At 44.4% G+C, this 17,088-nt stretch overlaps 1 protein-coding gene across 1 annotated transcript in view; it reads left to right on the forward strand.

The window, feature by feature from the left end:
* Positions 1–17,088, forward strand: part of ADAMTSL3 (ADAMTS like 3) — a 283,673-nt gene that overhangs the window by 207,792 nt on the left and 58,793 nt on the right. The window contains exons 12-15 of the mRNA XM_079954170.1: positions 1,712–1,916; positions 3,395–3,542; positions 6,079–6,163; positions 13,968–14,257. Coding sequence (XP_079810296.1) covers positions 1,712–1,916; positions 3,395–3,542; positions 6,079–6,163; positions 13,968–14,257 — 728 coding nt within the window. The remainder of the gene's footprint in view (positions 1–1,711; positions 1,917–3,394; positions 3,543–6,078; positions 6,164–13,967; positions 14,258–17,088) is intronic.

The raw sequence follows: 17,088 nt of genomic DNA on the forward strand, positions 1-17,088 counted from the left end.
GAGCATTCTTGAGTCACCTCCTGCATCTTGGGGAGCAGTTATATAAATTTACCTTTTGGATTTATAGGTTTCTGCTCCATCTGCTCTGTGTTTGACTTCTTTACAGTGCCTCCGCTGCTTCCAACAAACGACTTTGAGTGGGATACTCTTGCTGCTTCCAAACCATGCAGCGGGTGCAACAGGCTTGCATTTATTTTCCTGAGCCATTACTGACCGTAATATCCAAATACGGGGTTTTTTTTGGGGGGGGGAATATACATATAAAACAGTGATTTCAAGCATTAAAATACAGAGTTCTTTCAAACTCTTAGACCTCCTTCCTTCCTTCCATGGGTTCCATCTTTAAGATTAAATTTACTGGATCTTTCACCCTTATCTAGCTATTATATAACCGTAAGGTAAAGGTAAAGGTACCCCTGCCCATACGGGCCAGTCTTGACAGACTCTGGGGTTGTGCGCCCATCTCACTCAAGAGGCCAGGGGCCAGCGCTGTCCGGAGACACTTCCGGGTCACGTGGCCAGCGTGACATCGCTGCTCTGGCGAGCCAGAGCCGCACACGGAAACGCTGTTTACCTTCCCGCTGGTAAGCGGTCCCTATTTATCTACTTGCACCCGGAGGTGCTTTCGAACTGCTAGGTTGGCAGGCGCTGGGACCGAGCAGCGGGAGCTCACCCCGTCACGGGGATTCGAACCGCCGACCTTTCGATCGGCAAGTCCTAGGCGCTGAGGCTTTAACCCACAGCGCCACCTGCGTCCGTAATAACCGTAATTACCATTAAAACAATTCCACATTACGAGTGTCTTTACATCCCTGCCAAAGATTTTAACTGTTTACAGTGGTCTTTTAAGTAAATTACAAATTTACTCCAGTCTTTAGAAAATACTTGATCTTCCTGGTTTCGGATTTTCCCCGCCCCGTCAGTTTCGCCATTTCCACATATTCCATCAATTTCATCTGTCATTCTTCTTTTGTTGGTATTTCTCCTTCCTCCCACTGGGCTAGCAGCATTCTCACTGCCTATCCAAACGTGTTTTAGAACAGAACGTTAAGCATGGACTTCTTTGAGTTGCTAGCAGGAAAATATAATGTTGATCCAAAAGGGACTGTACTATACATTGCCACCCCCCACACCGGTGAATCTCCACGGTGGGGGGGGGGGGAAGCATTTATTTTGTGATGTTAGCAAAGTGGTGCAGATCTTGAAGCCACCCCTAAAGTTCTTCATTGGAAGCAAAGATAGGCACAGTTTTGCAAGTCATCCAGACTTGGGTTGATTTAGATTCCTGGCCAAAATGTTATGGACTCCTAGTCCTAGATTCCAAGTCTTAGTGGACCTTCTCCAGAATCTTCCCCAGTATGTTCAACGATTACGATACACCAGGCAGATCTTGTCTGAGAACATTAAGCAGAGTTATCACAACTGAAGGGCTCTGGAGATGGTGTTGTGTTGTCCATGCAAAAAGTAGTCTAGGAAGCATCCATTAGGATTTGACACCCTTTTGAAAATTTGAGAATTGGTACATAAGCTTTAGATAAAACAACATTACAGAATTGAGATTCAGCAGTGGGTCTGATTACTGACAGTATTAAGTGTCGGTTTTCAAAGAAGAAAGATGGACCTACTGCTTTCATTAAGAGCTTGCGTCTAGAAACCATATAGAAGTCGGACTCATGGGAATTTTTGTGTTCCCTCCCCACACCAACCCCAGCTGGGAACACAACCCGTGGACAGCATGTTCAGTTTCCTGTGGAGGTGGAATCCAGAGGAGGAGTTTCGTATGTGTGGAGGAGACCATGCATGGAGAGATACTACAAGTAGAGGAGTGGAAATGCATGTATGCTCCCAAACCCAGGGTCATGCAAGCTTGCAACCTGTACGATTGCCCTAAATGGATCGCTTTGGAATGGTCACAGGTAAGCTCACAAAGAATTTAACCCTTCATTTTTTAAAAACAAAAAACTGATCCCCTCCCCCCAGATATACGAAAACACTGTGTTGTTGTTGTTTAGTCGTTTAGTCGTGTCCGACTCTTTGTGACCCCATGGATGAGAGCACACCAGGCCCTCCTGTCTTCCACTGCCTCCTGCAGTTTGGTCAAACTCATGTTGGTAGCTTCGAGAACACTGTCCAACCATCTCGTCCTCTGTCGTCCCCTTCTCCTTGTGCCCTCCCATCTTTCCCAACATCAGGGTCTTTTCTAGGGAGTCTTATCTTCTCATGAGGCGGCCAAAGTATTGGAGCCTCAGCTTCAGGATCTGTCCTTCTAGTGAGCACTCCGGACTGGTTTCCTTAAGAATGGATAGGTTTGATCTTCTTGCAGTCCATGGGACTCTCAAGAAAACACTGTAGGGGGAAATAACTGGTGTCCTTGCACTAATGGAACATGTTACTTAGAACTGTGTTGCACACAAGCCACTGTTTCTTGGGGTGGCAACATTACTTTTCCCCTAGGGCTCTTGCTGTTGCAGCAGCAGTGCCAACTGCGTCTCTGCCCTGGATGAATCGCATCATCCACAGTACTCCAGATCTAGTGTCATTTGTCATTGGGTGGGTGGATAGGTGTGGAATCCCAGCTGCCATCAAATCTGGCTAAGAATATTCAGCAAAATGGCTTTTCCCATTCCAGAAGGGACAGAAGAAATATATAAGGGGAAGGGGAGCATCTTCTCCATCTAGATTGGCCTCTGTGAGGCAAGGAGGAGCCCAGACCAGTCCCAGATGGTAAAGCAGAGCAGATGGGAGCTGGTGATGATAATAGTTCACTTGGGCTATGAGCTAATGGAACACTTGTTTATTTTTTGAGGCTGTTTTGGACCTGGTCCATGGCCATATTAGGGAATGAAAAGGAAAATATTGAAGATGGACCAACAATGGTAGCTTTTTTTCTTTATTAAACTGTAAGTTATCTCACACTTACGTATGTATCCCGAAATGGCATTAGCAAGGCCAAGTTACATGATTTATTGGATCTTCCTCATTGCTGCTGTTTCAGAGAATAATAAGAACTGATTTGGGTTAATTTGTTTCATATGCCTGTTTTCGTCCATACTCTGCCTTTGTTATATGCTGCAGTGATTTGCAAGCCGCTCGGAGAATGGAGTTTTAGACTTCAAGGCAGTATATAGATTTTAAAGTAAATAATAATAAAATATAAACTATGTCTGCACATGTACTTCCATTTAATGTGTTAATCAGCTAAAGGCAGATGATAATAATTGGGGGGTGTTAGTTTTGTTTGTTACTGCGTTGTGCATTGTGTTTTTATATTGTGATCCTCGGATGAAGGGCGGTGGAGAAAGTTAATATATAATAAATAATACAATAATAATTTGACTGAACATCCTTGAGTCGGTTGACAACTCTGGGGTTTTGCTTTTGTGTTGCTCTGTAGTGCACTGTGACGTGTGGGCGAGGATTACGATACCGAGTGGTGCTGTGCATTGATCACCGTGGGCAGCACACAGGCGGCTGCAATCCTCAGCTCAAGCTGCACATAAAAGAAGAATGTATCGTGCCGGTCCCCTGTTACAAGCCCAAAGGTAACTCTCATATACCTGCCTAAAGGCACAGGGTTGTATCCAATGTAGTGATAGAATCACTTCGTGGTATGCTTGCTACTCTGGCGAAATGTTGCGCGCCAGCAGAACACCGTTGCACAAGGGAATGTGCCAGCCGGTTGGTGGTGATTTTCTTGCACAACGGATTGTGCAACCTGTTATGCGATCTGTTTCGGCTAGCACAACTGTTGCATTGGATTCCTCTGTTTTGCTACTCTGAAACTCACTCAACACAAGCCCTTTCGCCAGCAGACAGATAATGTTGAATACAGCCGATGGAAGGAGAGCAGTTCTGGTAGAATAACTTCTTTTGCTGGTGGAAGGGCACCTTCCATCAGAGGAAATGAACCCATGGACAAGTGAAGAGTCACATAAGTACTTGGATATGTAATTTTGGGTATAATATATTTCCTGCTTCTTATTCATTTCCTTCCTTCCTTCCTTCCTTCCTTCCTTCCTCCCCCCACCCCTCATTGTTTCATTTTAATGTGTTTTTATTGTGTATTTACACATCCATGTAAATCGCCTTGCAACTTTCCTGTGTGTGGAGCAATTCAGAAATGGAGTAAATCTAACCTGATGACTCATACACTCCTCATTTCCTGCTCATCTGCACACACTATTCGCACGTCACACTTATCATGCACTGCATTCAGAAACTCAGGCCTAATCTAGACAAGCCAAGGGATTCGTAGCTGTCACTAGGCTGCACCTCCTTGCTGCGTCTCCCAGTAACGCCTAGCGAAAAGAAGACATGTAGCTGCAACATGTACACCCTCAGCCTCTCTACTGCTGGTGGTGTAGTTTGTTGCCAGCCTCTTCTGGAGGTGGGGAGCTGCAGACCATATAAACTGCATGCCACACATCTTCATTCCTAGATGTTACACAAGGAAGCTGCAGGGGGGAGATGCAGGTCACTTGCCCACCAATAGCACAGAGCCCTTTATCTCCCTAGCCCTGGTATGCTTCTTTATTTCTGGCGTTGGGATGTTAATTAAAACCTCAGCATCTGAGCCAAGGATAAAGGGGCTCTCATTTCAATACACCTAAACCATAGCTCTCATTGCAAATAGCGTTCAATATTTCAAAGACGGCACCCTGCATTTTGCTCAGTTTTTGTTTGTTTCTGGTGCAGATTTTGTCTGATTTGGAGGTAACCTTGTGAAAGCACGTTTTTCTTCTGTAAATTGACTTGCTTTGTGCTTTTACTTGATACCATGCAGCCTAGGTTGTCTCTCTGTGACCAGATTATATTAATTTGGCTTTGACTGTGCAAGTGTGTGTGTTTGTGTGTGTGTATAGATGGGGAGAGAATTATTAGCTGAAGTAAAATGTTCCTAGCAACCTCTTCCAGAAGCTGGAGGACAAACTCAAGAGTTGGCAAAGTTATGAGGCTGTAGTAATCGGCACTAAGTAGGGTGTGTGCCTGTTATTTTTTTTCTTCACTTATGATGTAATTTAAAACAGTGGGGTGAACAAATCTATAGTGTAACAAAACAGGGAGGAATAATTTCAATGTTTTGCTTAACAGTTAATGGATTTTTCAACAGTGGTCCATTTCACACATAAGATTAAGCCAAACTATTGCTTAGCACAAATCAGAAAACATGTGGGTTCCCAAAGCAAAAATTACGGCCCCTGCACTCCTCCCCTGGAATAAACATTGGTTATAGCTGCAGTGAGGCAAACCATGAGCATGGGTTTGGATGTAAGGGTAAGCGAAACCATGGCTTAGCCCCTGAGCAGTGTGGCAGCAGCAGGAGTAGAGAAGGAATTTGGTGGCTGTGCTCTGGGAACTCACACAGTTGCTTGTTTGTGCTAACCCATGGCTTGGCTTAGTGTTGGGTTCAAACCGAATCAATATTTAAATAAGATCAAAGAAGTCAAAAGCGCTTCTCCTCAGTGTGTAGAGTTTAGAAAACCCTTTAGAAATTCCTGTAGGTATAAACCACTGAGCCTATTGGGCTTGCTGATCGGAAGGTCGGCGGTTTGAATCCCCACAACAGGGTGAGCTCCCATTGCTCGGTCCCAGCTCCTGCCAATCTAGCAGTTTGAAAGCATGCCAGTGCAAGTAGATAAATAGGTACCACTATGGCCGGAAGGTAACTGGCATTTCCATGCACTCTGGTTTCTATCACGGTGTTCCTTTGTGCCAGAAGCGGTTTAGTCATGCTAGCCACATGACCCAGAAAGCTGTCTGTTACTTCTTTTTGTTTCTTAGTATTTTACTGATTTGTTCAGAAGTGCAAACATAAGAAAAAGAAAGAAAATGAAGAATCAACAATGTAAACCATAGAATGATGTTTTTCTCTGGTGTTTTTCTTCCCCTTGCTGAACCCTACCTACTCTCTCTTGTATCACAACTAATGGTGTGTTCCTTTTTTGTCCTGAAGAGGGCTCTGATTCCTGAGAGCACAGTCCCAGGTTGTTCAAAACATCGAGGTTCCTGGTTCAAACCCAGGAGTTGCTGAAATGCGATAAATAAATAGCCCATGCTTTGTGCATTTTCCTCTTCCAGAGAAACACCCCGTTGAAGCAAGACTCCGCTGGTTCAAGCAAGCACACGAAATGGAGGAGACTAGAGCAGTCTCCGAAGAACCGACGTAAGTTTGCCATTCCTCTCTCTTTCCTCCTGTCTCACTCGCTCTCTTACTCTTTAAGGCAGAGAAGAGGCCGCTGATGCATTTTCCCGACTGTTTGTAAAGACTGGCCTCCCTTGCCAAGTCATCTGGCGTTTGGATTTTCCTGGGCTGGGTCTGTCTTTGCAAGTCAGTTCTCAGATTCTTCCAAACAGTTCTCCTTGAGTGACGCAAAAGCAGCTGGAGCCAAGAAAGTATTTAAATTATATGTTTCGGAAGTGCTATCAAGGTTTCCCAGCTATACAAATTCCTGTCCTCCAGAAGGCACTTGCTTGGGAGAGTTGAGTTCCAAAAAGGCTCTCCTGATGGCAACCAGAAATTTTTGCAAGCAGTGGGGATGCAGCCAAGAAGAAGGGCATCCGTACCCAACATCTGTGTTCATAGGGCAATCCCCGGTGGTCCAAGTTTTCTCTCTTTGGTTCTTCCTTGAATAGATCGAGGGCATCTCAGTTAGAATTGTAGGAAGAAGAAATAGTGTTCAGGTCTTGAGTGAGTTTGCCCAGAGCAGAGGTGTTTTGACCCATTTGGCCGCTCCTGGGGAGGTTGAATGTAACCATGGTTATACCTGCCTTAGGGCTTTTCCAGACTGTTGCTATTTTTGAGTGGGATTCAATCACTTACTTGCAAATTCAGGTTGTCTGATTGGGAGGTCTTGCACAACAAACTCACTTTCCAAAACATCACAAGTAGTGAAAGTGATGGGAAAATGTATTAGAAAGCATGGGGCAAGAATTGCTTAGATGCAACGTCATCTACCATTGCCTACAAACAAATCAGAATGAATGTTTGCTGAACAGGTCATCTGGAAGCACCATTAGTTACTTCTAGACTGGTTTACTCCAGTATGCTTGACCTAGAGCTGCCTGACCTAGAGCTGCTCCAGTATGCTTGACCTGGAGCTGAGAGCCAATGTGGTGTAGTAGTTAAGCGCGGTAGACTCGTAATCTGGGGAACCAAGTTCGTGTCTCCACTTCTCCACATGCAGCCGCTGAGTGACCTTGGGCAGGTCACACTTCTCTGAAGTCTCTCAGCCCCACTCACCTCACAGAGTGTTTCTTGGGGGGAGGAAGGGAAAGGAGAATGTGAGCCGCTTTCACACTCCTTCGGGTAGTGATAAAGCGGGATATCAAATCCAAACTCTCTCTTTCTTTTCAAGAGTCTTTGGAAGTCCCATTGGTCCAGAATGCTTTTTCCTTTATTTGCATGGAGGATAGTGAGTGTATGTAGCCTACCGTACAAAGGTCCTTCCAAGGACCACATTTCTGTTTTCTCAAACTCTTTCTCTTTTTCTCGTTGACGTGGGCCACTTGGGACGACAGTAATTGCTTGGAAAGAAGGGAAATACATTAAATAAATAAACAACGCCTGAGCAAAGAGGCATCTCCATTGCCTTCAATTCAAGGGACTACACTGGGTACATATCCCATTCACACCACCAGATTGGGACCCTTTTACATCTATGGGATTGTACTTCACCATGATGAATGGAGAAGAAGCCCTTGCAAAAATGCACATCGGAGATTTCTGCCTGCAAGAAATCACTGGCTTGGAAAAACTGACCGTATGAGATTTCTAGGGACGCCCTTGTAGCATGCTGCATTTCTACCAAATTATATTCTGCATTAAAAATAAAATACGGAACTGCCAGAAAATTCAAATGAGATGAATATTCTTCCTCTGCACATTTAAGTGAAGTCAGCGTTCTTTCCGCACGTTTCAGAGCACTGTAACCAAGTGGTGTAGGATGGATGAGGCTAGATGGCCCCTTCGTTTTTTCTTCGTTTTTCCTGTTTGATCTTGGCAAGTGTGTGTATATTGGTGGACACCAACCTCTGACTCAAACCCGAAACTGCCTCCTGAGCTGGTGTTATAGAGCCTGCACATTTATACTGCCATGCTGCCTCCTGTTAAGAAACAGACCAGTATGAAGACACTGAGTTGAAATTCCCTTGCAGATCTCAATAGAAACTGGGAGTGAGTGACCTGCTCACTACAGAAAGGAATTGTCCCTCTTTAGGGCTGAGACAAAATCAGACACACACCAGTTTGCCATCCCATTTGTGGCAAATGATTTATTGGGGATGCGAAATGCTTTGAAAGGGGCTTGCCATTGGCAGTGATGGCAGTTTCTCTTTTTTGATAGAGTTCTCAGCGACTGGTGACTATCATTGCCTTACTCCCCAAAGCCCCTGGAATTATTAAGGATGTTGGAGAAGTCCAATGGCAACAGAAAATGAGGCGTAAATTGCTGCAGTTTGTGTAGTCAGGAGCGGAAATCACTCAAGCAAATATGATCAGTGAATATGTTCAGTCTCAAAAGTCCACAAACGATATGTAATTCATGATTTTTTTTAAAAACGGTGTTTCAACATTTCCATTACATTGGAAGGAAAATGAGTTATGTCGACCGTTACATACGTAGCTTATGTTAAATAGCATACAACAAGGCAAATGATGTAGCATTTCGGCAGAAACCGATCTGCAGCAGCATGAAAACACTACTAATGGACGATTAGAATGGACAGAAAGAGCATACTACCTTCTTATGTCCCTAGGAATTTTGCCTTGTCTTGAGCCCTTATAATGTTGTTGTTGTTGTTGTTGTTTAGTCGTTTAGTCGTGTCCGACTCTTCGTGACCCCATGGACCAGAGCATGCCAGGCACTCCTGTCTTTCACTGCCTCCCGCAGTTTGGTCAAACTCATGCTAGTAGCTTTGAGAACACTGTCCAACCATCTCGTCCTCTGTAGTCCCCTTCTCCTTGTGCCCTCATTCTTTCCCAACATCAGGGTCTTTTCCAGGGAGTCTTCTCTTCTCATGAGGTGGCCAAAGTATTGGAGCCTCAGCTTCACGATCTGTCCTTCCAGTGAGCACTCAGGGCTGATTTCCTTCAGAATGGAGAGGTTTGATCTTCTTGCAGTCCATGGGACTCTCCTCCAGCACCATAATTCAAAAGCCCTTATAATAACTGAGATTAAATGCTCCCTCCCCTTTAGAGTGCATTAATCTTTGCTTTTTGCAATTGACGTGCAGTTCACAGTCCACTTGCAGATCCAGACACAGTGAGGCCATGTTGGGGTCCATGGAAGGCAAACAAAAACAGGAGATATGTGTTGGGTTCAAATTAGGCCACAATTTTATTGATTAAAGACAAAACAAGTTTGGCGTGGGCATTGGGCATGTATTGGCTGATGAATAGATGGCATTTGCCAAGTTTATGTGCCCCCTGCAGCGTGGACAGCATCCGGGGAACCCCCAGTTGATCACCGGCAGGGGGCACTGTCGTCCCTGATCTGGGTATCTGGACAGGAAGTTCTGCCCTCTGAGATCCCTTAAGGGGATCCACCTATGGAATGGGATGGGAGAGGCCCCTTCCTCTACCCATTCCCACTGACGGTCCAGTCCAATGCCTCTTGCGTCACAAAGTTGTGAGGATTGCTATGAGGTAGGCAAAGAAAACAAAACCACAGACCCAGCCAATCCGTTTGCAAGAAAAATTCCTTGCTGGACGTGAAAACAGCAACCAATAAATAGGGTGAGTGGGAGGGAATGCCAGCGTGAACTTGTGGCTTAAGACCAGGTTTGCAGTTTCCCCTGGTAAATTTCAACCCCTTCTTGAACAATGGCTATATCCTTCAACAAAAGCCACAATGTGAAAATCTTAGTCCCTGGTTCATTGCTTTTTATTTTATTTTAACTGCCCATTGTGCCTTCACACCTTAGCTTGAGTTCGGAACAAGTAAGGGAAATGTGAGCACAGCTGTGTGTCAAAAACCTGCAAATAGAGATGTACCAAGACAACATCTGGAAGAGAAATACTTCTGCCCCTGTGGTCAAGTGTGTGTGTGTGTGTGTGTGTGTGTGTGTGTGTGTGTGTAGAAAAGAGTGTTGAATTATGCATAATGGTGGTTCTAAAGTTTTTGGTGTGTTTTTTAATGTATATTACAAAAATGGTTGTGTGTGTGTGTGTGTGTGTGTGTTTTAAAAAAAAGACTGTTTGGGACACTAAGCCAAGACAAATGGAGGTATAACCTTTCTAGTTCTTTCTGGTGGAATGTGATGATAGTTGATACCCATCATTATTGTAAATGTGTTTCCCTGGAGCCTTCTTTATTTACAGGGGGATTTTCAATAAGCCTTCCAAAAAAATATTCCACATCCTTTTTCTTTTAATAATCTTAAAAGAAATAAGAGAGCTTTACAACTTTTTTTCCCCTTCTTAATCATAACTTTGAGAAACAGGCCAAGCTTAGAAGCTGATAGCTTTGTGAGGAGGTAGGGCTGGGTTGGAGTTATTACATTGGGGCTATTCGGACGCATTCTATGTACACATACACCCCATACAGATTTACTGAAATCATTCTTGGTGGTCTCCTTCATCCTGCAACAGGAGAATTTCACTACACATCAGTTGCCCATATGTGGTAAAATGGCACTTGTCACGGTCCTCCCTAGGTTTTTCTGAGAAAATATTTGAGAATTTGTTTATTTCCAGTATATATAGACTGCATTTACATAACAATCAGTAAAATAATCTGTGAATCGAAATATTACTTTGCATCTTCACTCCCTCCCTCCTTGAAAAAGAGGGCCATTTTGCAGAATGTTCTTCAGATATTCTCTACCTTTTTTACCTGACAGTGCCCTTGGGTGATGCTAGGTCTGGGGCATTGTGGGGGAAACAAAATGGCCTCCAGACCGTCAATTCTGCCTCTGCTATTGCAGCAGCAAAACGACAAACAAGCAAAAACCTCAGGAAAAAAGAAAGAAGCAGTGCCATTGCCACAGCTGACAGGAAACCCTACCTCCAAGAAACTGTTCTAGAATTTACTCTCCCACCTGGGAATAGTTGGCAGAAATTTATTCCCAGCTTTTCTGCGGGGGAAAAAAATTGAAGTAGTGTTTTGAGGGGGCCATTTTCACCCAACTTTACATTTCATCCTACAAAATGCAGATACCAACTTCAAAAAATCACATGATTTGATTTAGCCAATGGCAACCCTAGGTTGCTTGTTCCACAGGTTTGCTTGTTGTTGTGTTACAATAAATAAATAGAACTTGCAGTTGGGGCTCTATGAAATCCCAGACACTAAATATGCAACAGGAAAACCTCAATTACAATATAGACCTGCTGTGTCGAGGAAAAAATGCTTAGAATTCTCTGACTGTAAATGAATTTGTTCTGTGGTTCAGACTTTCAAACAAAAATGCAAAGCTTCAAAGGAATTCATCATACATTATTTTTGGACCCTCTTATGCGTTCCGCCAGCCTTGTATACGGAGTGAATTCTGAACTGCTGGTGTACTGCTGTCAACACATTTTTTCTCTCCTCAAGCTTTGTCAAATATTTGCGTTGGTTAAGGCATTGCGGTACACTGCTTAATGACAAAAAGCTAAGAGAATATTATTCTTGGTTTAGATAAGCAATGGTTCAGAAATTCTCTTTGTCGTGTGCATTTGTCTCCTTTCTCTTCTCTTGGTCTTACCTCCTTTCTGCATCCCAAGTGGTTGATATTGGGCCCTGGTTGCCAGGATTCCCAAGCTCTTTCTTTAACCTACGTCCTTTCTGTGTGGACGTAGGGAAAGGATGCAAGGGTCTGAACAAGCATGGGCATACTGGCATTGCCTGGAAATCTCTAAGTACCGCACCCCTGAATCAGTATAATACCTAGCAAGGGTGGTTGTGTACAACAGCACGTACGTATATGTAAACATATGCTGCACTTTGGGAGGAATCCTTACATCTAGCACAGGGTTTGGGAACCTTGTCTAGCTGTTGTGATCCTTATCTCCCCAGCCCTGGAGAACTAAATTTGACTGCCCATCTGCCAGTCATCTGGTGTCATAGTGATGTCAGGTTACACTGCACTTCGAAGCCCCAGTTATTGGGACTTCAAAGTGCAGCTCAGGGCTGTTTGAAAGCCCTTTTGCACACAGCCCTCTATGCTCTTAGATCCTCTGAAAACCTGAAGCTTAAAGAGCAGTGCACAGCTGTTTGCAAAAGGACTTTCAAATAGCCCCACACTGGCCTTGGGCTGCAAGTGCCTATTTATAGCAGGAGAACAGGAACACATAGCCAAACTGAGGATTGATCCCTTCATGCACCGGTTGGTGAACAGAGGGTTCAGTTGTGCTGACTTCTTGGGGTCTGCTTCACCTGCGCATTTCCCACAGGAAATGCATTGGCTAAGCAGCCGCCAGCAGGATTGACCTTTGCTCTTCTGGCCATCAGCTGATGTCACCTAGCGATATCAGCTGATGGACAGGGGTTACGCTTTGGAGGAAATAGCCTTGTAGGCCCACATTGAACCGCTGGCAAAGATCAGCCCATAGGCCCAAAGTTCCTCACCCTTATTCTAGCACCTGCAGCTGCTTGTGTAATTTGCCTTGCAGGATAGGGTTTGTCTGTGCAAACAGGTGCTCAGTACAGGCAGTTTTGTCAGGCAGTCTTCTGTTTGTGAGCCTAGGAACTGAATATAGGACCCTTTGTCTTCTCTCCCCTCCCCACCACCCCTCGCCCCATGACTTACTTATTACATATCTATACCTCTTTTCTGCCATGAAGCTCAAGGATGAAGGCAAGATGGTGTCCCATCCAGGCTGTGGACAGAATCTGGGCTACTTAGCTTCAGCAAGGTTGCAGCACAATGTACCATGTCCTACACACCTTGTGAAAACTTAACGCAAGGGCCGGCTGTTTGGTGGGTGCCTGTTCTCAGAACCTCACCAGCAACGTGCCTCCACCTCTCTATGGCAGAAAACAAATTGTTCATCAGTGCCTGTGGGTGGAATCCATCAAACCCTGTCACTGCACAACTTCCATCCATTCACAGAACACTCATGCAATGTGAATGTCATTGAAAGGAATGATGGATGGAGTCCTCTTGTAAATAACGTTCACATTTATCTAAACCTGTGGCAATCTACATATTTGGGATGTCTTCCCAGCCATTGCGAGATAACCGCAATGTGTATTTGTGTGCATTAACTGCATTTAGCTGGGATAATTCTCTCCTCTTTCGATATATAATCAGAATTTTGTCAAAGACTTTTGAGACCTTCACACTGATGGAAGAAACAGTAGGTACTTGATTACTTTTAAAATTTCAACAAGCAAGGTACATAGGTTCCCTTCTCAGCTTTGCAAATGTGCCTGCAACAATTACTTTTGATCTTACATATATGTTTACATGCAAGGAATTCAAGGGATGGCTTGATGAACTTTCAGATCAGGAATCATAATGGCAAATCTAAACATTAAAGGGAGGCACAAAATGCCCAACTCCATGTTTGCCTTGTAACACCAATGTGTGTGACCTTTTATAAAACCTTAGAATTTTAATATTCATTTATGTTTATTTGTTTACAGCATTTATACCCTACCCTTTAGCCAAAAAAGGATATCCAAGTGGTACACACACACACCCAGTTCTGAGGTTGCTTCTGTACTCAGGCTCACAATCTAAAAAGACATGACACATAAGGAAAAATGGATGAGAGGGAGGAGGGAAAAGCAAGCTCAAACCCAAGTTCTTTAATGCCCCATCCACACTATGAAATTAAAACAGTATCATGCCGCTTTAAATAGTTGTGGCTTCCCCCAGGGTGTAGAGTGATGAGATTCGTTTGGAGAGTCTGTGGCAGTTTCCCATGTCCATGGGCAGGAGAAAACTGAATCTCTTTTGTCATTGATTCAGATAAATAAAGGGAAATGTTTCATAGTTCCGTTATTATTGTCCTGATTTCGTACGCTGTGGTTTAATTGCAGGTTTATCCCCGAGCCATGGTCCCCTTGCAGCGCTTCTTGCGGCCGTGGTGTTCAGACGCGTGATGTGAAGTGCCGTATTTATCTCGCATTTACTCAGACGGAGGTGGAGCTGCCGGACGAAGAGTGCGAAGACACCAAACCGGTAACTGAGCGCAGCTGCCACTTGGAGTCATGCGATGGTGACCCTGTCCCATTTGTCCCAGAACCTCCACCTTCGGAAGATGCTGCAGACGTTCTCTATGGCTGGGAATACATTGGCTTCACTCCCTGCTCTGCTACGTGTACTGGAGGTATTTTTGTCTGTGAATGTCAAAAAGATCTTTTCCAAATGTTACAAACAATTGTGCAGGTTGCAAGAAGTGCAAAGCGTGACGAACCAGTTCTCTGTGAATGTAACACTTCCTTCTGAACAACCCCCTGTTCCTGCCCCCGTCCCTCGTTGCATGGAAATCTGGAGCATTGCTCAGTTGTAGAGCACATGCTTTTGCATGAAGGAGTTTCCAGGTTCAATCCCAGCATCTGCAGGTAGGACTGGGGGAAAGACCCTTATCTGGAATTCTGGAGAGCCAGTGTCAACAACATTGAGCTAGATGGATTAGTGGTCTTATTCATACAGGGGCAGAGTCTTATGTATTCCAGAAAAGCACTGTAGCTTGGAGGTAGAGCACCTGTTTTGCATGCGGAAGATGCCAGGTTCAGTCCATGGGAGGTTCAGCAGGTGGCAACGTGGGACTAGGCCTTTTCAGCAGTGCCCCTTTTGTGTGGAATGCTCTTCCCAGGGAAGCATGTCTCGCACTGTTTTGAACTCAAGGCAAATCGTTTTATTAGGGTCAATGACCAGTATCAACCTCGGACCTCCAGATGTTTTGAGACTTGTTGTTGTTTAGTCGTTTAGTTGTGTCCGACTCTTCGTGACTCCATGGACCCAGACCACACCAGGCTTTGAGACGACAATTCACATAATCCCTGACCACTGGTCCTGCTAGCTAGGGATCATGGGAGTTGTAAGCCAAAACCATCTGGAGGGCCGAGGTTGAAGAAGCCTGATCTATGGCCATGTACAAAGGGAAGCTCTCTAAACAGATGCCCCTGAAGAAGAAGAAGAAGGAGGAGGAGGAGGAGGAGGAGGAGGAGTAGTTTGGATTTGATATCCCGCTTTATCACTACCCGAAGGAGTCTCAAAGCGGCTAACATTCTCCTTTCCCTTCCTCCCCCACAACAAACACTCTGTGAGGTGAGTGGGGCTGAGAGACTTCACAGAAGTGTGGCTAGCCCAAGGTCACCCAGCAGCGGCATGTGGGGGAGCGGGGAAGCGAACCCGGTTCCCCAGATTATGAGTCTACCACTCTCAACCACTACACCACATTGGCTCTCTGGAATCAAGAATAGTTTGGCAGCCCACTTGGAGTGTAGCTTTTGCAATCAGTGTGTTTCAACAATAGCATTTTTGTTCATGTGAGATAATACGCTAGGTTTCTAGGTGAGCGTTGTAAAGCCATACAATATTAGCCAGCTGTTATGGCATATCCATAGGTCGTATTTTGATATAGTTATAAATCCTTGCCTGCATACATTAAAAATACATATTAAGCTCACCTAGACCTTGATTTCAATTATCCACGTTTAGTGTTCGGTCAGGGATTACGTTCTCCAAAATTGGTTTTCTGTGTATGTATCTGTGTGCCATGTGTGTGTTGAAACACACTTGAAGAAAACTAAAAACAAGCAGAAAAGCCACCCTCGGTCCTCTGAGAAAATGTGTAATGGAGTGAAATGTGCAGGCCAAAAAGGAGTCAGGCCAGCAGTTTATCTAATCTAGCACTGACCTTCTAGAGGCTCTCTAGAGACTCAGCATTCTTTACTCAGCCTCACTACCTGAAGTTCCATTAACCGGAGATACCTGGGGATTGACCCCTATAGATGCAAAACATGCACAGTGCCCCTGAGCTACAGCTCTTTGAAATATATAATCGGCTTGCTCCGATGATCATCTAAGTGCGTTTTGCTGTTTTCGAGAAACATTGCTGCAGTATTGATGGCACAACATCAAGTGTGGTTGATTTGTTAATGAAGGACAAGGCATCCCTGCCAAAATCTCTTTCCCAAATTGCGGCTTGGGTTGTTCCCTTCGTATGCCATGGGTAATGTCCAGTTCTGACATAATACAATTTTGAATGATTGGGGACAGATGGAAGTGGTTGAGATCCCATTATAAAAATCACTTGTCACTCATATCTAGGAACAAAAACCCTCGCCCATGCTCTAACCAATTACGGAAAGTCATAAAACACACACTACTAACCTGCCCAGGGTGGGGGATGGACATATTCCAGTCCTGAGTTTTTCCACGGAGTCAGCTAAAAATAAAAACAGGCCTTTTTAGTAACCAACAGAGTGCTGAGAAAAGCCTTCATGATGAATTAGGAGAAGAGGTATTTATGGCAGTAATTGCCTAGCTGTTGTACAGGTTTTTGTGGTTGTTTTTTAAAAAAGGAATAAAACGGGGTTTTAATATATCCTACCTACACAAATAACAGGGCTCTGGATTTTTATTAGGAAATGCAGTGAAAGTACAAAGGTGATTGGAACCTTGCAAATCTTTTAACAAAAGAGAAATATTAAGCTGTCTTGAAATCAGATTTGTAGCCCCTCTGAAGCCTCTAGGGGAACATGCATTGAGAAGGAAGGAAACAGGTTCCCTGAACTATGACCATTTTCGGTCTTGCGTATCACATTAGAAACCCCCCACTCCCCACCATTCCTCATAGTACCAGTGAAACCTCAGTACCAAAATGAACTTCAGCGCATTTCATTCCGTATGACAGTAGTAATGACTTCTTGTTTTATTGGGCTGTACATAGATGAGATTTCCAAGGCAACTTTACAGCCTGTGCCCTTGGTTCTCTGGCAGGGCTTTGTATATAATAAGATGAGGTTCACAACTCCAGATACCGTTCTAAACGTTCAGGCCAAGAGACTCGCAACTCAAGGCCATATCAGATGTTCTGGTGACAGGGCTGTGCTCTAATCGCAGAGAAAGCAAAAAACAAGGGACTCTTGTTTTAGGATGTGGCCTTATTGGTTTGTCTAGCTTGGCGTTGCCTCAGTGCTTCAGGGTTTC

The sequence above is a fragment of the Podarcis cretensis genome (assembly GCF_951804945.1).
Source record: "Podarcis cretensis genome assembly, chromosome: 14".
NCBI lineage: Eukaryota > Metazoa > Chordata > Lepidosauria > Squamata > Lacertidae > Podarcis > Podarcis cretensis.